The sequence below is a fragment of the Branchiostoma belcheri genome, unplaced genomic scaffold, assembly GCF_001625305.1.
Source record: "Branchiostoma belcheri isolate BF01 breed outbred unplaced genomic scaffold, Haploidv18h27 scaffold15, whole genome shotgun sequence".
Taxonomy (NCBI): domain Eukaryota; kingdom Metazoa; phylum Chordata; class Leptocardii; order Amphioxiformes; family Branchiostomatidae; genus Branchiostoma; species Branchiostoma belcheri.
This window is the reverse complement of record NW_017802935.1, coordinates 3,616,191-3,641,404: the sequence shown is the minus strand read 5'-3', so window position 1 is coordinate 3,641,404 and position 25,214 is coordinate 3,616,191. Positions and strand designations below refer to the sequence as shown.

Below are 25,214 nucleotides of genomic sequence, written 5' to 3'. Positions count from 1 at the left end.
ATTAGTAGTCATGCATGTAGTCATGCTTCATGCATCAAATTCTGTATTGTATGACTATATTGACAATATTGGACATCATTTAAATAGAATTAGATCAGTCTCGATACATACAATAGTCAGGAGCATTGCCTATGCAATTAAAAAATCCACATCATTATACTAGTATTCATACAGGAGTCAGTTAACACAATGAGGAAATTAATGGTTATAAGCATCAACAAACAATTAGTGTTGTCAAATTGTATTTCAGAAAGAGTGTGAAAAATGACAAAAAATCATTATAAAATCTAACAAATCTTATAATTAATCACTTTCAACATTATAAAATTCAATAAATTTCAAGAGCTCAGTAATAACAATAGGAAACAATTTGAGTAACATAATAATAAAATACAAAATGCAATTACCTTTTTCAGCTTCTGCACTGGAGGCAACCTTGCTGGTTTTCTTGACCCTGAAGTTGACATTGTCTGGTTTAAGATCGAGATAAAATGTCGCCTGTCTTCTTCCTTCTTCTGAGGACTCAGAGTGTGAGTCCACCGGCTTCTTGGCTGCAGGAAGGGTCTCTTTACTCGTCTTCTTGTATTTCGAAGATTTTTTACCATCTGGAATGATACAGGTTTCACTTTAGACCACAGAAGGCACTAAAAGTGTGTAGCACATAGCTTGATTCTAATTATGAATAGAACAACAGTTTGAAACACAAACAGGCATACCATTAGAAGACATGCTTGAGGAACACCAAATAGAGAACACAATTACAACTTTGCAGTCAAAGTAAGAAAATTAACTTTGTGCCAAATAACAGTCACAAGCCACCTTCAAACCAAAGTTTGTTCATGCTCCTCTGAAAACAATCACGGTTGTAGAATTGTTTTCTTTAAAAAGGACAAAGACAAAACACCGCACACATAAGGGCATTCTACCTGACTGTGTGACATCATCATCATCATCATCATCATGGCTGCCGTCATATTCTATGGCTATTTGGGCGACTGGAGCTTCTGCTACGCAGCCAAGGAGGAAGGAGGGTTGGGAAAATCAGGGTAAGAAATAGAGAAGTTGATCAGTTGATTGTACAATAATTTCTGGTGCATTAAAGACAGAAGTATGAAGACTGCTCAAGGCTTGACTAGACTGTACAGATACACATCAGCCAAGTACAAGCATGGCTGTGAAGTTCTAAACAGAAAACATCACCCAAATTATACATGTATGGACATTCATCTAACAGGTAGGTAACAGTACAGAAAGATACAGTACATGTATTTTACAACACATCATCTACTAATTGAAAGCATCGACAAAATGAAGTAAACTATGTAACAAAATGTGTGTTTTAATAACGTTACAGTCAATACTCTTCATCTATGTGTACCATTGGATGGATGGAAGAATGGATGGATGGATGGAGGGATGGATGGATGGAAGAATGGATGGATGGATGGATGGATGGAGGGATGGAGGGATAGAGGGATGGATGGAAGAATGGATGGATGGAGGATGGATGGATGGATGGATGCATGGATGGATGGATGGAAGAATGGATGGATGGATGCATGGATGGATGGATGGAAGAATGGATGGATGGATGGAAGAATGGATGGATGGATGGATGGAAGAATGGATGGATGGATGGATGGATGGATGGATGGATGGATGGATGGATGGATGGATGGATGGATGCATGGATGGATGGATGGAAGAATGGATGGATGGATGGAAGAATGGATAGATGGATGGAATGCATGGATGGATGGATGCATGGATGGATAGATGGATGGAAGAATGGATGGATGGATGGAAGAATGGATGGATGGATGGATGCGTGGATGGATGGAAGGATGCGTGGATGAATGGATGGATGAATGGATGGATGGATGCGTGAATGGATAGACAGATGGACGTACCTGGTTTGTCGATGAGCAGCATCTCGTCGGCGCTGCTGTCCTCGCTCCTGTCGTCCCGCTGGATCTCGCGGAACCAGGACGGCTCCCACTCGTCCTCCATGGTGGGCGTGTCACCAGTCTCCGTGCTCGGGGATGGACTCTCCAACTCATGGTTCGCCATCTTAATAGAATGGACATGTATTTATATCAAGATGATGTATAGAGATTTGCTATTCTTTCATTGGCTTTAAAGGGAAAGGACGAACACAATCTACGGTTGATATAGGCTTAATGTGATGGGCAATTTCTATCTCTTTATAACGGGATGAACAGAGGACAATGCCTATTTATTCAAGAACTGTTACACAGTCCTTCTTTGAAGTAGCATGCAGACAAGTTGGTGATAGCCTGGGTGCCATCCAATCTTCTACAGACTCCTTACACTTGAATTTTTGGGCCAACGAGAGTAAGTTGCCCATAGCAAATCAGATGGCACCCAGGCTAAGTTGGTGAGCAACAACCATTAGGATTTGAACTCACCAACCTCTAGTTTAAAAACAATGTCTCTACATATTCTCTTTACAGATGAGGACAGTATATCTTATCATTTTAATGCTACAACTGTGAACGTAGAACAGATCTATGCAAATATCCCTGAGGAATACCTACCTCCCCAGCCCTGTACAGAGAGTACTCGTCTCTGAAGATCTGGTCAGTGTGGGTCACACACTCCAGCCACTTGGCATCCAGCAGGGCCTGACCAAGCACAACTGCCTGCACTCTGGGGACAAATGTTGTAAGGTTACATTATTCAGTGAATAGTTTCATCAGGTTGGTAAGACAGAGTAAAGAGACTCTTTTTACATTACCAAGTCTTTTATTCAGCCGACGTTTCGGTGACCGTCTGTCACCTTCCTCAGGGCAATTCTGACTGGTTCACATTGCATTGCAACGCAGGTGTCACTGCTGTGTAGATATGTAAATATTGTACATTTGGGAATGCATCTGTAGCAGTGACACCTTTGCTGCAATGCAATGTGAACCAGTCAGAATTGCCCTGAGGAAGGTGACAGATGGTCACCGAAACGTCAGCTGAATAAAAGACTTGGTTGTGTAAAAAGAGTGTCCTTTCTCAGGTCACATTATTGTTTTTTTTCTTTCAAGACATTTTAACCTTCAGCAGACTGAAGTAGCCATTTGGCTACCAAATCTCTATTGGTTCTGGGTTACGTAGCAAGGACAAGGTTAAGGTATTCAAATGTATAAAAGGCTGGAAAGAAATACCTATCTACTACCACTTTCTGTCATAATCATCTTCTTCATACTTTCAGCATCAGACAGACCACTAAGCTACAACATACAAGAAACATACCATGGCTAACCTGTGCATACACCCATCCTTTTTCCTTTGTCCAAATAGGTGAACAGAAAGACATATGTTAATAGCTAGAGATTATATTCTTGTGCAGACTTCGGTGGAATTTCTAAGAGCTATGCAGATTCTTATGTGTTGTTCTCTATCTACAACACTGAGACTTTCACATGTTACTGTTAGTATCATTTTGTGCACTAAGATGATCCTGGTATAGAAGGTGACAGAAATTAAATACCTGGATGTTGCTTTGTCCCTTTTGATCAGCCAGTCCACCAGCTGATTTCCCACGATGCAGTTGGTGTAGGTGCGCAGCCGGTAGCGGTGGTTCTGGAATTCCATACCCTGGCTTGGATGCTGGATCTGGAGCCACAGGTCACGCAGTTGCACAGAATCCTGGGTAAAAGCACAGTAGTACATCAGGGTCTTGGGTAAATACATAACATCAAGGATTTAAGAAAACAAAGAAAAACACGGGATAGTTAAATCAGTAGAACAATGCTTAAAGAAAATGAAATTAAGGCAGAATAGGTAATTGAGAAAGTGAGATCAAAATCTCATAATGAAGTTATCTTTCATCAATAGAATTGAGATTCAAAACTATTTTAGCTGATAGCAGTAAAAAAAGTAAGAAAATAACAGAATGAAGTAAAGAGTTGGAAGATAAAGTATGTCACCCTTCGGATGCACTTGGCTCTCCAGAGCACATATGACTGGAAGACATACATGTACAGGACACAACACAGGAAATATTGACAGATAGGTTAGAAAAGAGATATTCTAATAAAGCAAAAATGATTAAATTCTACCAGGAAGCAGTAAGAAACAGAAGTGAGAAAAGATCCTAGATGGGCTGTGAAGTAAACATTTTAGCAATTTGGAAATCAAAAACTTATTGAACGGGGATGGAAAATGTCGGGGAAATATTGGGTCAGGAGTTTGTGATTGGTTCTTCCAATGTTTTTAGGGGACAATTACTATGTATTTGCTGGTGTTTACTTATTATTTTAGTGTTTTTCTGTTTACCTGTAACAGCTTGTTTCTCTCCTCCTCCATGAGAAGTGTGTCAGACTGCATGTACTTGGCACCAGGAGCGTTGGCCGTGTCAAAGATGTTCAGGTTGTCACGCGACGAGGTCACATCACTGCTTGTACTGTTACACCTACCACAATACAGGACATTTCAGCAAAGCACAATCAAATTTTACAACAAAGGTTTTCCCATGGTGGATGGCATGAACAAGAAAGGGTTTAAAGAACTGCAGGTTTCAGAAAAAGTCCGTAGAACACAAAGTCTTGATACAATTTAGTACATACAATGTACTCAGACAAAGATACTGACATTTGAGTGTGAGGTCTGCATGGAGGGTGGGTTTATACTATATAAAGAGCTGCATTTGTTAGCAACAATTCAGCTGTTCTTTGTGAGAGGCTGTAAGAAAGTGTGATTGTAGAGAAAAGGACCTGCAAAAGAGGTTGGAAAGAATACACTGGTGTTATTTCATGTTTGGACAGTAGGTGAGGATGAACAGTAGTTAGTACATGGTTCAGCCTACATGTTTGTAGTAAGAGCATATGATAGTTGTTATATATATACAATGTACTTGAAATAGGGAAGAAAATATAAGCTCAAAAGAGCTACGTATGTACACTACAAGATGGTACTCAGGAACAGAGCGAGCGATTTTTGCAAGGAAAGGTCTTATACAAATGAGTTAACACTGTGTGAGTAAACAAATATATAATGAAAAAGACACATCAACTATTCACAGGCATGACAAACATTTCTGTCAAGCAAACATTCTATATACATAAAATATACAACCAACATGCACAGCCACATACTTCCAAATCTTTTGTACATTGTTGCTACAAACAATACAACAATTGTGTTACATCTGACATGTCTAGCACATACACTCTAGCTGTATTGTTGGGCATCCATACCATAGCTTCCATCCTTTTTGCTTTGCAAAAAAAGTGCAATCTCTTATGAAAAGTGCTATTTTTTCATGTGGGAGTTGGACAAATTCTTTATAGCTCATGCAAAGCAAAAGCAAGTGATATGAATTGTAAGCAAGTTGTGAGAATGTTGTTGGGATGGTGGTGGCATAACTAGGGCAGTGGTTATATATATACGGGTACCTGAGTTTACTGTCGTCATCATCTTTGCTAGCAAACTTAAGTGACAGGCGGCGACGAAGCCCTGACGGGATGAGGGGGAGAGACTCCCCGCTACGGGTACATACCGAGGGAAGCAGGGTCGTTAGTACATGTTAATCACATGCAAATTATATCACGAAAAACAATAGGAATACATGAAGCGGTCTATGGGCCAGCCATACACTCTTGACTCAACTCAGGCATAGCAAAGTTCATGATAGACATAATACGTTCCTTTTACGATCATTTTTGTCAATGGTATAGGAAGGATGTCTTGTCTAGATAACAAGCTGAAATCAGTTTGATGTCATCAGCTGCACTTTCCAAACAGTTGCTTATTATTATGTTATATCACAGCATTGCTGTAATGTCAACCAACAATACAGTTGTTTGTGTGTCAGTTACTGTACTGTGTGGAAAAACAAATGTTATTGGTAATATCACAGCACAGGGACATACTATACACAAGACACTATTAATACAGAAATACAATCTTGACATTGTGAATGGTATATATTAAAATGTATTATACATACTATTGGAGTGTGGTAGCTAGAATATTAGCAATATACTTTGGAATTCATTGAAAATTCTAAATCTAAATTCTAGATCTGATGCAAGGAGCTGGTAGGGAGTTATCTAAGAAAAAGACATCTTTTTGTCTGTGAAAAAAAGATTTTGTGAGAAGAAAAGAAAGACAGGTTAGTGGAGATGGGTTAGTTTCTTGGACAGAGGTTCTTGTTACAGTACCCTGCTTGGGGAGATATACTTTTCTGTTCATAGCAAATTGTATTTTTTTTTATGCTAAAGCGCTAAATACACCTGTCAATACATTGCAGACAATTTGCACTGAAGAACTATAGTCTAGAGAATGTATGGTTTGACACAACCATGATAAGGCTTTTGCATGTTTTTATAGAATGATATTTCAGTCCTTCAACAGCCAAACCTTGTACGATGACGTACAGTACTACTATTCATTTCTCTGGCTCTGGTAAGGGTGGTAGGAGACCGAGGTAAAGCAGGCTTTCAGCCCCTTCTTCTGGATCTCTACATAAACCCTTAAGGCTTATATTGACAGGTGCACCATCCTGCGTAACATCTAACAGCTGCTACAATACATGTACATAGGGCAAGATCCTCTGGCAAGTTTTTTTTTTCTTTCTGTATACCTGTGGGACAAGTCTATCTCCACCCTGGAGGGTCTTGGGGACAAGTCTAAAAGGATTTGGGAGATGCGGCGGCCCATGTAAGCTGCGGGGACCCACAGGTTGGCGTCCGATCCCGCGCTGTAGCGTCTGTCGTGGGGGTAGGAGCTGCAGCAGGAGAAAGGCCGCCCCCATTTCAAGTTGGTGACTCATGATTACACAAACGTGGTACAAAAATATCAGCATGAAACACTTCTGCACCAGACAGCAAGCTGGAATAGAGGTTTGTTTCATATTCTATCCTATAGTATGAACTTAATATGTAAGACTTAGTATAAAATAACTGTGTAGGGCAGCTCTCAATATAAATGGACATGCAGAGGAAGAAATTTTGCACATATAGCAAAATGTGTATGTTGTAATATAGCCAGATCTTGTATAGTCTTAACGTAATACTTGGCATTGTAGCACACATGAGCAGTGTTGGTGAAGGATATAACCAGTGCTTCTCTTCCCTTGTGTTTCGGTGTCTATCAGATACCTTTTTCAGCGCTTCTGACTGGAGTACATCTTCTTGCCCCTATGTAGCCAATGTAGGTAGAGTTTTTGCAAGCAAGGTGAGAGAAGCACTGTTGTGTAAAAAAAATCCCAATATCCTATGTTCTGAAGAAATCACTTTCAGAAGTGTTGGTACTATACATGTGTAACACTAACAGACCCATGCAAAGCTGGAAGAAAGAAAGCTAAATCTAATGTAGAATCTAATTCAGACCCACTACAGAATTATTGTATCACAACTTTAAGTAGTCTTTACCTTCTCCGTCCAACTTCCTCCTCTAAAGGCCGAGGCGAGACCCTTTTCCTCAATGTCTTCGGTGTCCCGTCATCCCGGTACGCATCGTACCACGTGAAGGAGCCTGACGTTGAGAGGTGCGACTCCGTCAAGTTTTTCAGATCCTCACGTATCGCCTTAAGGTCCCCATTCCCATCTACGGTCTGGGCGTAACTCAATACCACCTTGCAACAGTACGTACAGACACGAACATCACCTGGGCAAAACACAAAATTTTCTTTTAACACCCAATTCTGTACCAACCTGAATCTCACATACAGCCAATACTGTAGATAAAAGACTAATGCAGAGTAAAATCTAGTTAGTATTTTATAAAATCATTTCAAACATGTAAATGATATAGAACAATCTCCAGAAGTATACATTTTGATTATTGCCTTCCATATCTTGGAACAGAAATGAACAGCAAACATCTGCTTTTAGATTAGTGAAATTGAAAAGTGGACAAAAGCTCCAACCACTCCAGCTCCAGCAAGTTCAAAATACTGTGATGCAAAGCCTTCCTAAAAGCTAATGAGGCAGCAAACAGTCACACAAAGCGAAATGTTCTTAACCTAGAAAAATGTACACTTACTAGTACAGAACTCTATTGTGGGACATGACAACACAAGACAGGGAAACAGAACACACAAGGACAAAGACACAGAAAAACAACAAATATGTAAACATTTAAATCATGAACGCATTTCAAAGAGTACATTAAGCATTCATTCTGCAACAGTGAAATAATCAATACTTTCAATGGCCATTGTGTTCCACTAGCTTGATATCAACCAAAATCAATATTACAACCAAGGATATTATTACTAATTCTGGGCTATCTAATTGCAGTATACCAACAAGTCATATATAGGGTTTCCCTTTATTGTAAGCCTTGTTCTGAATAATTATAGGCAAGCACTGCAGTATTTCTTCCTCTATTATTAGTATTAAACTTTCTGCAAAGACAGAAGACATTGGACCTTTAACTTAAAAATAAGACTACTCTCCAAGATTTCCACCCACCTGTATAACCCATGAACTTTCCTGGGACTTGCTGATTGCAACAGCGGCTACAGAAGATCTGTCCGCACACCCTACAGTGGTGCCGTCTGCGGAAGGTGTTGAACTTGTCCCCACACTCGTAACACTCCTTACACTGACTGTCAGGCATCCAGTACTGCTTCAGGTCACCTGGGTCTTTGTACTCCTGCACAGTAGGAATGGAAATTGTTTGAGTGGTTCTAACGTTTACCATAGTTATGTTTACCTTCATAGAAGGAAACATATTGTTTTCAGGTCTGTTTTCTCTTCTTCTTCTCTTTTTCCTCTTCTTAAATACGATCAATGACCTGGATGAGATATCTGTCACAGACTACGGTCACTGGTATTGGGTCACTATAACACTACTGTACTAACAAGTGGCTGGACAGAGCTTAAGGGGCTGGTCACCATACATACTTACGATGTTGCAGTACATTATGTAGCAAAGTGGCAGGTTGCTTGAGGGGCTGGTCACTACATATATGAATGTGTTTGACTGAGTAAGAAAAAGCAGAGCAGTACTAGTACTTTGTTAGGCTTGACCATGTGAAGGTAAACGTTATGCATTTGCTTTCTGATAATAACTGTGCCTATCCTCCCATGCCAAATCAAATGCTAAATTCTCAGCAAAAAAAACAACAGGACACTGCAATCTAACCTTGCCCACCTTGATTCTTCCATCAAGAATTGCAACCAGTCTCTTCAGCACACTGGGGAGCGTCCTAATCTCCACAGCGTTGCCTCTGTTTGCCATCTCTGTGGACTCCCTGAGGGACACGGTCCTCCTGCGATGATCCTCAGGCCTGAGTCTGTGAGCCGGACTAACAGCCCCATGCCTGCCGACTCTCCCTTCTGTCGTGCGTTTGCGGTGGACCTGTTTGTGGCTGTGTCCTGTCGGTTCCTTGGACGACTCCTTGATCGTTGGGATGGTCGACTTGGCGGGACGACTCGACTTAACCGAAGCTTGTTGTCTCTTCTTGGCATCCTTGTCATCTTTGGTAGAATCACTAGACCCTGTAAGAGGTAAAGGAACATAGCAGCATTGAAGGAAGGGGCAACAATACATTATAGACATTAGCACGACACAAGTTGTTTGTTTTGTTTGTTTGTTTCGCATAACCGGTAAACCGCCTTCAGGCGTAACACACCAGTTTTGTACATGTGCGCACATGTACAAGCTGCGTAAGACCGGACTGTAAGTTTTGAACCACTCACACCGGGAAGATCCCCTACTCTTTTCGATAAGTGCGGTGGGTTCTTTAACGTGCATGGGGTGTGGCTCTCCCAAACACGGGACCTCCATTTAACGTCCTATCCGAGGGACGTCCCTAACCGAAGCTAGGTACTCATTTTCACCTGAGTGAAGTGAGGAAAGTCGTGTAAAGTGCCTTTCCCAAGGGCACAAGATCGGTGACATGGGCAGGGTTCGAACCCACAACCTCTGGGGTGTGAGCCGAACGCGCTACCGACTGCGCCACACGACCCCAGTTGAAAGTAATCTGCGGTTGGAGAAACAAAAACTCTCTCTCTGAGTCCCTCTTACACTGTGTACTGTATCTGCAGTCGTAGAAGCATCCCACCCCATATGAAATTTAATAGAACAGGACGTACCTTTCCTACGAAACAACCTCGACAGCGAAAACGAAGAGGTCTGATTCTCTTCCAGTGGAGTCAAGGGTGCAAAATGGGTCAGACCACTTTCCGGTGAAGGGGTGCCTGCCTTAGACTCCTTCACAGTCGCTTCTGCCATTTGAGCTCTCTGAAAACGTGATAGCCAAAATATCATGATCATTATCAACCAGTCAGTCTTGTAGTCTGAGCTATCTAACCTTTACATGTTTTCTTCTTTCTCTTCAAAACATTTTCCAAAGTCGAGCCTTCTTGGAACTAGGGCGCTTTACCCTATTAAACTGAAGGGTATTACCCAGTATCCATCCAGAACCAGAACAAGGCAAATGTCAAAAGCCAAAAATATTTGTTGTTCTTCCCTCGGTGATTTAATTTTAACGCTTTATTATGCTAGAATTAGAGTAGAAACACACTTCATAAAACGGCAGATTATAGAATTCGAAAATAATCGACCCGTTTTCAATGATTTTACCCAGATCGTTTGACAGACCTTGACAAAAAAGACTTTTGGAATTTTGATCCCTCTGGACGTTGAACTCGCTTCGGTGACTCGAAAATGTTTTGCATCAGTTCCAGACTTCCAGTTATGTTTATCCAAAAACTACGACGCTTCTCCAATGAATTTTTCTCATATTAGTTCCTTCATTTACTTACCTTTATATTCCGGGCGTTGATTTTTATCTCTCAGCCTTACTAGGCAAGAAAACCCGCGCAAATTGCAGAAAAACAAGTAACTTTCTGCTGAAAGTCGTCCATTTTGACAATCACATGACTTCCCGTTTACCTTAGTCAGCAATGAACTCATGACTGAGGGTGATTGATGTATTTCCTTCTTTTAGCAGACTTTATCACCAAATATCTACAGTTTAAACGTGTAAAACTGCTAGATATTTACTTTTAATGGCAAATAACTGGCTAGTTATGATACAGTGCTTTGTAAATCTAATATTTCCACAAGATATGAAAAGACATCACAATCAGGGGTAAATCAGGTTACAGGTGAAAGGTTGCGACCCCGAAAGTTCAAAGTTCAAAACCGATTGTTTACATCTGGAAACGATCGAACGAATGTGATCGATACTTTTAGCAGGATTTACAGGTACTGTGACCAATAAGATTGATGTGTGTTGACTTGTATAACATCCTTAATGTGTTTAGAGTGTCTAGTAGCTTTGCAATCGTTCTTAGATTATCATTGACCGCATTTCTTCCTCTAAACCTAGAAGGATTGCGGGGGAGGGGTAACATGTAGGGACTTGCTTCGTCATTGCACTGCGCTTACGCAACATAATAATTTTCACACACCGCAGTACTACAGATTTACAGCTTTTTTAAACCGTTTTCATTCTAAAAACCCAGCTGCTAGTCGCAACATGAACACAACATCTATTTTTAGCCCCCTGTTTTCACTGTGTCATCATGATATTTATGACACGCCATCGGATGATGTCAGAAATGGAACGCGTATTTTTCTACTGCGTCATGGAATCAGAACCTGGAATGTCGCTTCCTTTTTTATTTTGGAAAATGCTACGTGCCAGGCTAGGCGTGCTGTGGTATGAGGACGATAGTGTTTTGAGACCACAGATAGTGATTTAACTGACGGTCTAGCATAGTAGCAGCTTTTCCACCACTTAAATCAGAAGATACCATCCCAGTATAGATGTTTATCCAAAAGCTGCCTGGATGTAATAATGGAACATGATGCAAAAATGCCACCAAGCAAAATCAAACCAGTTTTTGCATCCAGCAATTCCTTCACCGGAGACGATGGCAAAAATACGGCACAAGATGACATGGGAGAATCAGATGTTGGTAGAAGTCAGACCGTGCTGAGTGGTGAACATTCTGTAGCAGATTCTTCAACGATTACTGGTTGCAATGACTCAGCTAGTCAGGGTATAAACGGTTGGGAGAATGACAACACATCAGATGAGATGAAGAGGAAGAGAGCAGCAGATGACTGGAAAGAAAGAAACCTGGGAGAGAAAGAGGATGGCAAAAAGTTTGTTGAAGAATCGTGGCCGGCATCGCAGGAAAGTACAGACCAACACGATGGAACAAACTGCAGCACACCAGGTCAGACACATGTTGAAGTTTTCTGCAGTGAAGAGGACACCAGAAGACTTAGGAAGGATGGAACTGTACAGAGTGTTTTGGCCCAATCTCAGCAAGAAATTTGCCAGGACAGCCCAGAAATGGAGAGGCATGAGGATGACAACAAGCTGGTTATTTCAAATTGCCATCCAATACCAGTCATACAGCCAGGGTTTGCATCCAGAACAACAGACAATGAGTCATATCAGTCTACACAGGGTGGATTTTTCTCTACCGTACAGAACAATGTCAACATACCTGTAAGGTTGGAGTGCAGTGATTCACATTTGACTGACAGGAATGAAGTGCAAAATGTATCACATGAAGAAGACAACTACTCTGCTATCCCTTTGGTCACCTCCAGAGAAGCAAATAGTCAAGGGCTGGGACTTGTGACAAACCCTCCGCCATCCACTGTGTATGACTATGCATTCCTAAACTTGATCAACGAAGGAACGTACGGTGTGGTGTACAAAGCCATGCACAAGAAAACGGGGAATGTGGTTGCGATCAAAATGCTGAAGAGTGAAAACCAGCCGCAAGGTGTCTCTTCTACTGGTCTACGAGAAGTTAACATCATGTTGAAGGCTAGACACATCAATGTTATATCCTTACGGGAAGTGGTGTATGGTAACAACGCTGACAAAGTTTACCTAGTGATGGAGTACGCTGAAACAGACTTGAAGCAACTGATGTATAACATGCAGCGGCCATTTTCTGTCAGCGAAACAAAATGTCTGCTGGTGCAGCTTCTGTACGCAGTCCAGTATCTCCACAACAACGCCATCCTACACCGAGACATCAAGACAGAAAATCTTCTTGTCAATTTCAACGGAATTCTCAAGGTCACAGACTTTGGCTTGGCAAGGACGTTTAGGAAGGGAGACAAGCACCTGTCCCCGGTGGTTGTGACGTTGTGGTACCGTGCACCTGAACTCCTCCTGGGAAGTGAGACGTACTCCACCCCAGTCGACCTTTGGTCGGTCGGGTGTGTTTTTGCCGAGCTGCTGATTGGGAAACCATTTTGGGATGGTGAATCCGAGATCGACCAACTTCACCAGATATTCTCCGACCTCGGCACGCCGAGCGAGAAGATATGGCCAGGGTACACCCGGCTCCCTTTCTTAAAAACATGCATTCTGCCGGAATTTCCCTACAACAGGCTGAGACGACGGTTAGGATGGACACTGACAGAGCTGGGCTTACATCTGCTGAACTGGTTCCTGACATACAGTCCCGCACGGCGTGTAACGGCCGTACAGGCGCTACAACACTGGTATTTCCAGGAGGTCCCCATTCCTGTGGACCCACAGTTTTTGGCAGGACAGGTTTTTAGGACTCCAGTTGTGTATCAACAGTGCTTTGCACAAGGATCAGGAGAGCCACAGCCTACTATGGTGTATAGTCACCCTGCTAATATCAGCTATGCTCATGGCTGATTTGTTGCTAACAATTGCAAAATTTTTGAAACTCAAACAAACATCAAATCCAACTTTTTCTCGAAATTGTTTTACTGTGGAGGTGTACATGTATGTTGACTGTTATTTATTGTATCATATCGGTAATTTTGTGAGCATTAATTAATTCATATGTGTGAGAGCAGAAATTTCATAAGGACAGAATTTGATTGTACTGAAGAGATTCAAGCCAAGATATAGACTGGAACTATATTTAAAATGTTTTTATATACCAATGTTGTAGTCACTCTGTACAACATGTTATTTCAGTAGAATAGATTTACCGGAGCCACAGAAAAAAACAACTAGCAGACATCTACATACTCATTATGTTACTGTTATACCTATACACATTTAAATTAGAAGGTTGAATGTCTTCCTTGTAATTGCTATTACACCACTGTGTTGCCATGTAGTGACTTGAGATCACTCATTATCAAAGTTTATTACCCAGCAGTTCCACAGGTTTTGTATAGAATCAATTCTAGACCCTGAGCAAAAGTTAAATAGTGCAATTCCCAGGTTTTTACAATTGCAAGTCCAAACTTTGAATTGCTTTTATTTGTTGGTATGTATCATGTACTAGAAAATTTGTTGATACTAGAACATTGTTTTTTAACAGTATATGTTTGGAATCTTTGAATGTTAACATCATTTTAAAAAGATATATGACAATTGTGTGCAAGATAATACTATTGAAAACATGTAATATATGCTGAAAAATTATGAATAAATCTTTTTTTTATATTAGTCATTGAATTCATTATTGGAACTTAACCTGCATGTGTTAAGACATCTGAGATCATCATCCTGATTCATCTGAGATATGTTTTCTCTATGTTCCTACAATGAGAGGGTCCTTCTTTACATGATCTCCTGTGGCCATTGAAATGTTTTGTAGTGGAAAAATGAGCAGCCTTCAGACAGAGGAGGTGCAGAGACAGCTGAGGCAGGTGCTGAACAGAGACAAGGTCAAACTGTGGGAGTCTCCCTACAGCAGAGAGGACGGCACAGCTGACCAGATACCTCAGGTGTGTGGACAGAGGGAAACTGCAGCCTTTAGACCCTTTTTCTTTTGACTTATGGTGCAGCCAATACAATGTACAACTTTAGAGCTGTTATGAATGCTAAATCTAGCATTACCCCCAGTTATTAGATGGTTAGATATTTCCAGTACAGTTAGAATTTTTTTTTCATTATTTCAACACAGTCGTGTATGAGTAAAGGGAGGAGGTACCGGTAGTCTAAGCACATAGTTGGTTAATTAATTTGGGGTTAAATAGTATGGATGCCAAAACTTTGTCATCAATGCTCTCATAATAATTGCTATGCTCCTGTCCAGAATTTGATACTGAAGTATTCGGAGGAGTTGAGGTTGTCCCAAGATGTGGTGGCAGCCAACATGGAGGAACTACGACTTCACGCCGTGAGGAAGCTGGCTTCCAGGCGCAAGTTCCAGACCTCGGGCATCGCTACGCTGAAGGTCAAACTGGCTGGGAAGGTATGGCAGCAGGAAGTATTGGCCTGTTCTCTTAATGAGTATCAGACTCAATAAAGAGACTCTATTTACACAAACACAAGGTTTATTCAGTCAATGTTTTGGTGAAAAAAGTCTGTATTCAGTGACTTACTAACCTAATCAAACTATTCAATAGTATCAGGCTGAGCTCACATTGATTTTTTGTACATGTACTTAGAAGTTTTTGTGCTTAGAATTTTTGTGCCTAGACCCTCTGAGGTGTAGACATTGTAATGAAAAAGCTTTGAAGAAAGTTTTTGATGATAGGAGTATATTATAATTATGTATCATTCTCTTAGAAAAAGCTTTACTAAATACTACTAGTATACTACACAGATTGTAAGTGTTAATAGTATGCCTTGTTTTCAGGGGAACCTCAAATGCAGCAGTTTTGAGGTGGAGACGACTTTGCAGATATTGGGGAAGGACTTCAAGAAACTGTAAGAAACTTTTTTTTCGTAGCTAAACTTCAATGGTTATTTTTCTCAAATTAACTTTAAACTTCAGTAATTAGTTTTCTTAAATTAAATTCAAACCAGATTGCTTTCAAATGGTGTTCAGACCTGTTTGTCATCACTTTCATCCAAACAATCATGACTAACTTTGTTTCAGCTTGTCTGAGAAGTGTGGTCTCACAGCAGACCATCTGAAGCCCATTGCAGTAGGCAGAGTCATAAAAGATGGTGAGTCTTATACTGTTGAAGGGGTCTTAGGTTAGCTAGGAACCCTTGAACGTTGGCCAAGGCTAAGGGGGGATTGGGATCAGCACTTTGACCGAGATAGCAACTTGCATCTTTAATATTACAAATGATCATTTTATTTCTTAATGCGAGTTTCTCAAAATACAGTGTTTTTCTTAAGATTAAGTCAATAAGTGGATAAAACTTCTCTGAAATATTTTTGACTTATATGTAAGGTGGCACTCTTCCTCTTTCACCCAAGCCATCATGGAAGTCCAGAAGCACCTTTTTTTTTTAAATGTTTTTTCTTCCACCTCGTGTTTGGACCTAGATGTACCGCTGTCATCTCAACACATCGCAAACAACGCTCAAGTCCTGGTCATCTGTCTGTCTGAGAGTGAGGCTGAGGCCCAGCAGAGGGAGGAGCAGATGTCAAAGGTCAGACGAGCGCGGGAGGGTGCGGAGCTGTTGGCCAACTCACTCGCTGGAGGTAAGTTGTTTCTTTGTTTTTTTGTCCGTTTGAATCAATCTGTATTCATGAAAGCTTGAATCATCATGCAAGCCAATTCCATGATATCTCTTTGTGGCATGGTCTAGGGCCATTACAGACAAACATTGTTAAGTGTTTTTTTTTTTTTGTTGCAGAGTATTTCCCATTTAAACAGTTGATTGACATATGACTTTTTGTTACTCTGGAATCCATCCTATTCTAGCTCTAGTCTACTCTTCTGATCACTCTCCTGCAGAACAATCTGGCACCTTGTTGGACATCTCAGTTAAGCAAAAGTTCTGATAGGCTCCAAATTACACAGTCCTGTTGTGGCATGGTATTATAGGAATTAACATTCAAGCATGTACAATATTGATCCCAGTTTCACTGAACAGTCAATAGTCTAAACTGATAGATGAGGTAAGAGTCAGGTACCAAACTATTTTGTTGATAAGTTCTCAGAGGATCAGATTGAAGCTAGAATAGAAAAAATCCCAAACTAAGCGTGTGTATCCGTCATCAGATGATGACATGGACCATGACGGTCACCAGTACGGGCTGCAAATCGCCGACCAGTCCGGTCGGGCTCTCCAGATCCCGCGGGAGGAGAAGCGGGCGCTGACGGTTGCCATGGCACTAAACGAGCGAGGGAAGGCGGCGCTGAAGAGGAAACAGTACGGAGAGGCTCTGCTGCTCCTGCTGGAGGCTGATCGAGAATTCCAGTCAGTCTATTTTCATTCCACTCATTTTATGACAACATAGAAAGCTTTAAACAACTCCTGCAATTAAATGTGCAAAGATTGAGTGTAAGAAGTCGTTCAGTGTGATATAGCTAGCTGCCTCTGTGCCGCGTGCCTGCGAAGCTGGTGTGTTACGCCGAAGGGCGGTTATATCGGCTATACTGATATGCGTACTGCCTATTTTAACAAATCTATTATGGACAATGTAATTTGTTGCCTTATGCTTGGTTAACTGACTGGAAAGGGTTCCCTCCATCTATTTATGTTGGTTATTTAGAGATGTAAGACTTTATACAATGCAACTGTACACATATTAATCCCCAATATGTATTCTCTACCACTGACCTCTAAGTTAAACATGTACCACTGAAACATTGTAACTACAATGATCTCTAACTGCATTTCTTGACAAAATTTTCACCCTGGATACCATCTTAGTTAGTTTATTTCCTCTCCAATAGTTGCTCAAAAGTTTACATTCTCGCTACCCACCAACCTAACTATCACATTCAGACATAAACTAACCAGGATGGTATCCAGGTTACAAAATTTTACTGTGTTGTATCAATTTTTGGTTGAAATTTCCAGGCAGTGTAGATCAGAGATCCTTCAGGCGGTGGATAACTATGCTGTCCTGTGTCTGGACATCGTGTGGTGTTATCTGTGTCTGAAAAACGTCACGTCTCTGCCTGACGCAGAGAACAGGCTACAGAAGTGTGAACAACTGTTCCACAAGAGCTACGGCAACAACCTGGAGAGACTCACAACTGTGAAGGTGAGTACAACCTTCCTCACAAATTTTCTTAAAACTTCCATAGAAACTTCAATAAGAGCTTAGATAGCAATCTTGAAAGACACAATTATAAGTTAATAAGTTTGTGTTCCTTAAAAATTTCCAAAGACTTCTCTAAAGCTTACATGGCAATCTTGAAAGACTGACAATTTTGAAAGATAAGTCAACTTGTTTACAGAGTTTGATTCACAGCTTAGTTGTTCTACAGTGTTTCATACCGTCTTTGTTTGATGTTGTTGACTTGCAGGGAAGCAGTGGTCAAGAAAAGGCTCTGTTTGTACGATTACACCTTCTGCAAGGCGTGGTGTTCTTTCATCAGGGGCGTAGGAACCAGGCAGTGGCAGAACTGGCTAAGGTAATGTAATAATTATTTTGTGATCTTGGTCCAGTCTAAGCCTTAAATGAATAACAAGAAATAAGAGATTTCAGACTTCTGGTAAATATGCAGTTCTCAGCTTCCTGAATTCCCCCCATGTCTATCTCTAATACCTACTGGCTCCAGGCCAGATTATGAGACCTTTAACTTCCTGTCATTCTGCCTGTCAATTTTCCCCACCCATGTGCTGTCAATCTGTTCTATCTAGGCAAACAGATACACAAACCCACAGCTCAGCTTAAGGCCACCTAAAACAATACAAAATTTAATGTAGTTCCATAGCCAAAAAACAAGTTTTGACATGTACTAACTTATCCATTCTGTGCTCCACAGGCGGATGCATTCCTTCGACAGTTGCAAGTTGATGAGTCCAAGCTAACGGAGCTGATGACCATGGGCTTCAGTAGTGCAGAGGCCAGACTGGGCCTGCGAGCCTGCAGCAACAATGTACAGGCTGCAGTCACACATATCATGCAGAAACAAGAGGTGAGGAGTGTTAGCTGTTACCTCTGCTTTGGAGGAGGTCATGTTTGTATGTGGCATGTGTGTGTTTATACATGTGAATGTCACAGTGTGTGTGTGTGTTTCCTTGTGTGTGTGTGTGTGTGTGTCACCGTGTGTGTCACCGTGTGTGTGTCACAGTGTGAATAGTGAATAAAATCAGTTTTGCATCTTTTCTTTTAGATAAATGTAAAATAGTCAATAAATATCTATTGTCTCTGTCCATTCCCAGGAAAGAAGAGAGATTAAGAAGAAAGAGCGTGAGGAGAGAAGACAGAAGAAGCTAGCGAGGAAGCTGGGGAAGACGGCCAGTGGTGACTGGGTGAAGGTGGACCTGTACGATGCCCTGGTGAACATGGGTTTTCCCAGGGGAGGAGCTGTAGCAGCTCTACAACAGACAAACAACAACATCCAACAGGCAATACAGGTGAGCATAGGGCAGACAAATTCATTTGTTCAGTACAGAGTACAGATGAGCAAATTTGGGAAGTCCAGTAACACAAAAACAACGAGGGTTATCACATATTGAAATGTACATTGTATAATTTTTTGACATTGCAAGTTTTAAGATGTGAGCCGTTGACCGAACCTTTTGGTGTCTGCAGTACTACTAGATTGCTAGTATTTTACCTCTTGTAGTCTTGCTCATTGTGGCTAATTGTATGTATAACTGTTCATTCTTATCAGAATGTTGTGACAAAAATTCATGTTTCCTTCTCCAAAGGTTCTACAGGACCAGCCAGAGCTTCTGACCCTGCCTGACCCTGACCCCAGTCCTGTGTCTATTACTGATGAAATGTTGGCTCAGGTAAGTAATAGATTAATGTTTATCATATAATGTCATGTACATGTAATATATAGATCTGCTGACCACAGAAAATCTAGGGTTATACACCAAAATTGTTTCTGAAATATAGAATTCTGAAATATTTCATACACGATCTTTAAGATTCTTTATTGACACAACAACAACAAAAAAGGGAGGCCTCAAAGGAAAGTGTACAAGAGGCATTGGTGTTGCACATTCAACGTGCCTTCTATATATCCCAAATATAAACTACATTGCATATACAACAGGATTTTTTTACAGTCTGTACTCCAAATTTTAGCATTTTCCAATGTTTTTGCCCACAGATTAGATTTTCTTTGCGTCCTTTTTGCCTCTTCAGTTGGTGTCCCTTGGGTTTGACCCAGAGATGTCGAGACGGGCGCTGCAGTCCTGCCAGGGGGTGGCACAGAGAGCCATCGACATGCTGCTGCAGAGCGGAGGAGTTCTGCCAGAGGTCTCTTCTGCAAGCAGCAGCAGCTCAGCATCCTCCGGCTCTTCCACGTCCTCATCTTCCACCACTCCCTCCTCCTCATCTTCATCATCAGGTACATCATTATTATGTTTACCGAAGGAAAACATATTGTTTTTGCTCAATTTCTTCCTCTTCTTCTCCAAACAGTGACCTATGACATAAGCAATGACATGATTTGGTGACTGGTGTTTGGTTACATAATGTTGGAATTTCATGGCCTGCTCTGCTAGTACATATATGTGAATGTGTTTAAATAAGAATTAACAGAGCAGACCATGTCCAAAGGTAATCATTATGGATTTGCTTTGCAAATGTTACTAGTTTGGTGTGCTACTGAGATTTCCAAACTTGCTGTAACAATTTTTAAAAGCCAAACTTCACTTATCAAGAGATTTTGTTTCTGTTCATTATCTTGTCACTTAATATGGGCTGTTAACAGTTCTTGTGTCCTTGTTTCCCACTCCAGACGCCTCCCCGGCTAAATCTCCAGAGGAGCTACAGAGAGAGAAGGAAGCCTACGAGGAACTTGCCTCAGACCTGGCAGACCAGGAAGACTACTTAGACTTGACCCTGGAGGAGGAGTCAGTCTTCCTTCAAGAGTATCGGGCACTTCTGGAGTCAACGCTGTCCTTCTGAATACATGTGATACAAAAAAAGGAACTGAACTTTCTGATTACAGGACTCAGTATGCCATGATATGCTAACTACATGTACTACAAGTGTGGTTGAGGGGTCACAAATAAACTACAACCTGGCAAATTATATCACCACTGTTCAGAAGCATCTACATTGGTCACGCTTCATGAATGACAGTGGGAACTAGTAATAGTTATCTTAGATATCAATTTAGATACAAAAGATCACAAATATTGTTGACAGTATTACATCCCACTTGCTACCAAGTAGATGAAGTACCAACCAATTACCTGGATGGACCAGTTATTCTGCTGGACTGGACTGTTTTTTCCACTAACCCAGTTGACATGATATACCATCACAGTACTACAAAATGTAACTCAGTAACCATCACAACAAGTAAACACACTAGGTAGAACTTCCTAAGAAAATTCAGCCATCCACTTCCAACAGGGAGACTGTTATTGTTATTGCCTCCAATACTAATAACACTTCAACTATGCAAACATCACACTTGATGGATTACAGTGTCTATACAGTCTTAGAGTTGAAGTTCTGATTTGACAATAAATATGCAATACTGAACTTAAACTGGAAAGTTTGGCTATCAGAACTTGCATTTCATATTTTCTGTAATCATGCATAGGTTTGATCCATGTCAAACTACAACAATGTCAAACTAGAAACAAGAAATTGGAGATTTCAAACCTCCGCGAAGTATCCTTTATCAAATTTCATTATTCTGAATTTCTTACTAAGTTCTGTGCGTAATCAATTGTTGCCTACATGCAATCCTCAAGTGTCTTAGTTTCTCCACTTAATTCCTCCCAGCCCGTGGGGAGACCATTTCCACCTTTCTTTCAGTCCGCGGTTATGCCATTTCCGCCCTCTTTTCCTGGGACTCTAATGTATTCAAATAACTATGGACACACAAGCAAACAGACAAACACACCGAAAACAACCCCCCATACACAGAGGTAAAAAAAGTCTGGAAGCCCCTACCGAAGTCTCCGTAGTTGTAAGACAAAACCGCCTTAAGGTCTTTGTTGTCTGTGAAACTGTCCATGACCTCCCTGGTGCTCCGTGACATGTAGTGGAAGAAACTCGTCAGCCTGCTGAAGAGCCCTGTCCTGATGAACAGCTTAACCAGCCAGAGTGGAAGGGTCTTCATCAGGATGAAGCCACTCAGGGTTCCTGTGTAAACCTGAGAGAAAGAGGGTTGCTGGGTTGTTGACTGAAGGTTCTGGGTTCGAATCTCTAGCACTACATGTAGTAGTAGCAGGCCTCACTTGACCAGGGGTGAGATTACCTAGCTTTTGGTCTAAGAGATGGTCCTCTCAGATAAGATGTAAAGGTGTATCAGGTAGTAATGATTTGTTTGTAGGAAAGAAGGATATAAGACTTACAAACATGTACATCTTAAAAAGAGTGAAGATCGTTTTCCTTGTGTAAAGGTAAACAGAGACTTACGTCACATAGTCGAAGAACTCATCGATAGCCTTTCCTTCTGTAGGGAAGTGTTCCAGCAGGGTTTTGTGATGCTCTGACCTGCTGGACTTGATTGGCACCTCTAATTTTCTGGATTAGGGAAAGGTACAAAAAACATGGCAAAAAAGACAAATGTGTTAGTCCGCTCCTGGGTCTGGCAAACTGTTCTCTTGGCACAGACCAACTCCCCTAGCATATCATCTGTCTATTTAGCCAATTTCTACTCTTTCCAGCCACTTCCTGAAGCCTGGTGAGGCTAAGCCCTGCTGACAAGGGCAAATTGAGACATAAGTGGAGTTTTTCATGGAAGTATGATAATCCGTAACACTTTTCTACAAGTACCTGGGTACATGTACATAAAAACCATTGTTATAAAAATGATCTTATCTTCGTTACCTTCTCGTCATGTTGGATGGTGACGATGTCGAAGCTCTTGTCCAGCTCGGTCCACTGCAGCTGACCCTCGGTGATCTGCTGTATCAGTGCCTGGTTCACCGTCCCGCCCTGCAGGACCTGCGGCCATGTCCGAACACTGTTCTGTTTACCCGTGTAGTGGATACCTGGTACAAACACGTGGCACAGTTAGTCTTTGTGTGTGTGGTTCTCTGTGGTTAAATAGTGTGTGCATGTGTGTATGTGTGCATATGGGTGTGCATGTATGCGTATGTAAATGTGTAAGTACATTTTGTATGTGTAAGTGTATGTGTGTGTGTACGTTTTGCATGTGTGTGTGTATATGTCTGTGTACTACAGTAGTGACACAGGACATGGGTGGGGTGAATGCTGTAACTGCAGACTGGAGTTGTACGGTCAGAATTTGGCTAAGTCCAATTTCTTGTGTTAAAAATTATGGTGCAAACTTAAACATAAGGACTACTAAGTTGGTCACGATTAAGGGCTTTACATGTTATGTTAAATACTATCATAGACTAGAATATGTGATAGCACAAAACTGTGGGAAAATGGATAAACATATGTTGAAATGGGGTCCACTATATGGTAAATTGTTAGACTGATGTATTGTTTGCAAATGTCTCTGGGTATTTATTTTCTTGTATGTGAACATGTCCTTTGTCTTTATTCTTTGAAAATTCAATAAAGATTATTTGGAAAAAAAAACATAAGGACTACTACCCACACCAATGAACTTTCAAGACAACACTCACCAACGTCGAACTCAAAGCCCTTGTCCACATAAGTGTGACAGCAGCCCCCGGCTTGATCATGCTGTTCCAGTACAAGGACTTTCTTTCCCGTCTTGGCCAGGAGTGCGGCGGTACACAGCCCTCCAATCCCACTGCCCACCACGATAGCGTCCAAGTCAGTTGGCACTTTCTTTGTCATAAGGCCACACCAATTTAATTTGTTGGTTCTCGGATTCGCCTCTTCGTTTTTTTCTGATTTGCAAAAAAAAAAAAAAAAAAATATGATTCTGGTTCCGAATCAACTGAAAAATGCTCATGTTTTGCCCCCAACAGTTGAGGAAAGTCCTTTTCTTCCTAGTTGTTACAGTTTTCCCATCCATCATTGCAGTGGTTTGATGAAAAGTTAAAAATTAAATGTTTAAATTTTAACCCAGCCTTTTGTGTTGACTTCATGTCTCATTTCGTAGCATTTAAGCTTATAATAGGATGCCTAGACCTGTTTTTATTTTTATTTTTTTCGCCCTGTCGCTTCACATTTTTTCTGAAAAAATCCGAGAACCAACAAATTAAATTGGTGTGGCCTAAAGCCTGTAGTGGGAGTGAGAGCATATTAAGGTGCAAATTACAAAGGAAAGTTCCAGGAGTGACTCCCACATACCTGTCAAACCTTGAACTGTATGTCTGTAAAACTTATCTCAAATGTAGTAGTGGTAGGTAAAGCCAACTAAAGGTCCCATTGCCTTTACTGGTATGGAAGTATTGTTTTGGGTGGTCAAACTGTGGGTTTGTATCTTTGTCCGGAGAAAGTAGGTTGAGCGCACATGGGTGGGGGAAGATTGACAGGCAACATGACAGGTGAAAAGGCCTGAAACTGGAAATAGGGTAAACTGAGTGGGTGGGAAAGCAATGGAGGGGGGAAGAATGACAGAATGAAAAAAGGTCAAAATGACAGACACAGGAAATGGGGTGAATTTGATGCTCACAAAAACCCAAAATACATGTACATGTACTTCCTAGAAGTCTGAAACCTCTGAATTTTGTTTGTGTTGCACTGTGTAGTGTAGTTCTGTATTTGGGTAGAACAAAAATTAGGAATGGCAGATTATACCATCAAGGAAACATCCCAATTTAAATAAAAGTATTTTTAATACAAGTCTCACTTCCTAGATTTAGTACATTTGTATTCAACTTCCAAAACTAACTTTACTTGAACCGTAAATGACTTCAAAGAACAACCAAATGTAGATACATATATATGCATGTACAACTGCAACTAGAAGATATTCAAACACTGCAAGGCCTGTCTGTAATTTGACTCATTCTACATATTCAACTATTACAAGCCTAAGTCTTTCATATATAGAACTAAGGGAAGAATATCGTAATCAAATGGATTGTAACTGGCAAAATATCTCTCTGAAACTATATAGATATCAATAACGCTACCCGGTAGCAGTAAAGTAGTTATAAAACAAAAAAATTTTATTACAAACCTATTTTGCATGCTTGTATCATTACTACGGTAATCCTTGGCTAGACACCCCCATGAAACTCCTTCCTCTTCGCCCCCGCCGTTCTGCTTCGCCCCCGCCCCGTTCTGCTTCGCCCCCGCAAAAAATCTGCTTCGCCCCCGTCGTTCCTCTACGCCCCCGGCGCAATTCTGCTTTGCCCCCGTCCTTCTGCTTAGCCCCCAATGGCGGGACAGCTCACAGTCGACACGAAAATCGTCTGCAAAATAACAATAAAGGCTGTGCCGCCAAATTTAAAGTAGCCCATGCTCTGGCAAACATTCTGGACCACCTTTCTGCCAAGTGGCGTTGCACAAATCCTTCCCATTCAAAAGTTTACCCCTACCTCACGGCCCGTCAGTGGTTCTTACGTTTATAGTACTGGCGTTTATAAGTACAGCCGTGAG

General features: G+C 41.1%; 4 protein-coding genes across 14 annotated transcripts in view; 2 read left to right on the top strand and 2 right to left on the bottom strand.

The window, feature by feature from the left end:
* The window catches only part of LOC109465397 (1-phosphatidylinositol 3-phosphate 5-kinase-like), a 31,945-nt gene extending 21,076 nt beyond the window's left edge, over positions 1-10,869 (bottom strand). For 4 of the 10 annotated variants that reach the window (XM_019762612.1, XM_019762617.1, XM_019762616.1 and 1 more), the window contains exons 1-13: positions 10,731-10,868; positions 10,059-10,206; positions 9,106-9,461; positions 8,430-8,613; positions 7,386-7,620; positions 6,596-6,739; positions 5,406-5,495; positions 4,288-4,423; positions 3,500-3,657; positions 2,559-2,670; positions 1,911-2,070; positions 927-1,007; positions 408-605 (exon numbers count right to left, since the gene is read on the bottom strand). In XM_019762612.1, the coding sequence (XP_019618171.1) occupies positions 408-605; positions 927-1,007; positions 1,911-2,070; positions 2,559-2,670; positions 3,500-3,657; positions 4,288-4,423; positions 5,406-5,495; positions 6,596-6,739; positions 7,386-7,620; positions 8,430-8,613; positions 9,106-9,461; positions 10,059-10,197 (1,993 nt within the window). In that variant the 5' untranslated portion in view covers positions 10,198-10,206; positions 10,731-10,868. Of the gene's footprint in view, positions 1-407; positions 606-926; positions 1,008-1,910; positions 2,071-2,558; positions 2,671-3,499; positions 3,658-4,287; positions 4,424-5,405; positions 5,496-6,595; positions 6,740-7,385; positions 7,621-8,429; positions 8,614-9,105; positions 9,462-10,058; positions 10,207-10,730 lie in introns of all 10 variants that reach the window. The other 6 variants (XM_019762614.1, XM_019762615.1, XM_019762613.1 and 3 more) reach the window with 6 other exon arrangements.
* Positions 10,870-11,087: 218 nt separating this feature from the next.
* LOC109465399 (NEDD8 ultimate buster 1-like) lies at positions 11,088-20,679 on the top strand. Its single transcript, XM_019762623.1, has 14 exons — positions 11,088-11,175; positions 14,532-14,661; positions 14,973-15,131; positions 15,519-15,589; positions 15,762-15,832; positions 16,161-16,319; positions 16,843-17,041; positions 17,648-17,834; positions 18,100-18,207; positions 18,562-18,714; positions 18,962-19,156; positions 19,454-19,537; positions 19,899-20,103; positions 20,497-20,679. The coding sequence occupies exons 2-14, from the start codon at positions 14,539-14,541 to the stop codon at positions 20,664-20,666; spliced, it is 1,884 nt and encodes a 627-aa protein (XP_019618182.1). The 5' UTR covers positions 11,088-11,175; positions 14,532-14,538; the 3' UTR covers positions 20,667-20,679.
* LOC109465400 (cyclin-dependent kinase 11B-like) lies at positions 11,182-13,948 on the top strand. The gene has a single exon (XM_019762624.1). It carries the CDS (start codon positions 11,771-11,773, stop codon positions 13,610-13,612), a length of 1,842 nt encoding a protein of 613 aa, XP_019618183.1. The 5' UTR covers positions 11,182-11,770; the 3' UTR covers positions 13,613-13,948.
* Positions 20,680-20,711: 32 nt separating the features above from the next.
* On the bottom strand, positions 20,712-23,500 carry LOC109465403 (putative all-trans-retinol 13,14-reductase). Of its 2 annotated transcripts, XM_019762630.1 has the most exons (4): positions 23,321-23,500; positions 22,551-22,714; positions 22,137-22,244; positions 20,712-21,870 (listed from the first exon to the last, which is right to left on the bottom strand). In XM_019762630.1, the coding sequence occupies exons 1-3, from the start codon at positions 23,496-23,498 to the stop codon at positions 22,155-22,157; spliced, it is 432 nt and encodes a 143-aa protein (XP_019618189.1). In that variant the 5' UTR covers positions 23,499-23,500; the 3' UTR covers positions 20,712-21,870; positions 22,137-22,154. The 2 variants fall into 2 exon arrangements, with proteins under 2 accessions (XP_019618189.1, XP_019618187.1); XM_019762628.1 differs by lacking the exon at positions 20,712-21,870 and having other exon boundaries at positions 21,902-22,244.
* Positions 23,501-25,214: the final 1,714 nt, after the last annotated feature.

What these genes read in the sequence shown, in the direction of transcription:
- LOC109465399 (XM_019762623.1), top strand. Translation starts at nt 14,539, where the DNA reads ATGAGCAGCCTTCAGACAGAGGAGGTGCAGAGACAGCTGAGGCAGGTG. An exon ending in ACATCCAACAGGCAATACAG is followed by an intron (nt 19,157 to 19,453) that starts GTGAGCATAGGG and finishes CCTTCTCCAAAG; the next exon opens with GTTCTACAGGACCAGCCAGA. An exon ending in CTCCTCATCTTCATCATCAG is followed by an intron (nt 20,104 to 20,496) that starts GTACATCATTAT and finishes TTCCCACTCCAG; the next exon opens with ACGCCTCCCCGGCTAAATCT.
- LOC109465403 (XM_019762630.1), bottom strand. Translation starts at nt 23,498, where the DNA reads ATGACAAAGAAAGTGCCAACTGACTTGGACGCTATCGTGGTGGGCAGT. An exon ending in GGGCTTTGAGTTCGACGTTG is followed by an intron (nt 22,715 to 23,320) that starts GTGAGTGTTGTC and finishes TGTTTGTACCAG; the next exon opens with GTATCCACTACACGGGTAAA. An exon ending in CCATCCAACATGACGAGAAG is followed by an intron (nt 22,245 to 22,550) that starts GTAACGAAGATA and finishes TCCCTAATCCAG; the next exon opens with AAAATTAGAGGTGCCAATCA.
- LOC109465400 (XM_019762624.1), top strand. Translation starts at nt 11,771, where the DNA reads ATGGAACATGATGCAAAAATGCCACCAAGCAAAATCAAACCAGTTTTT.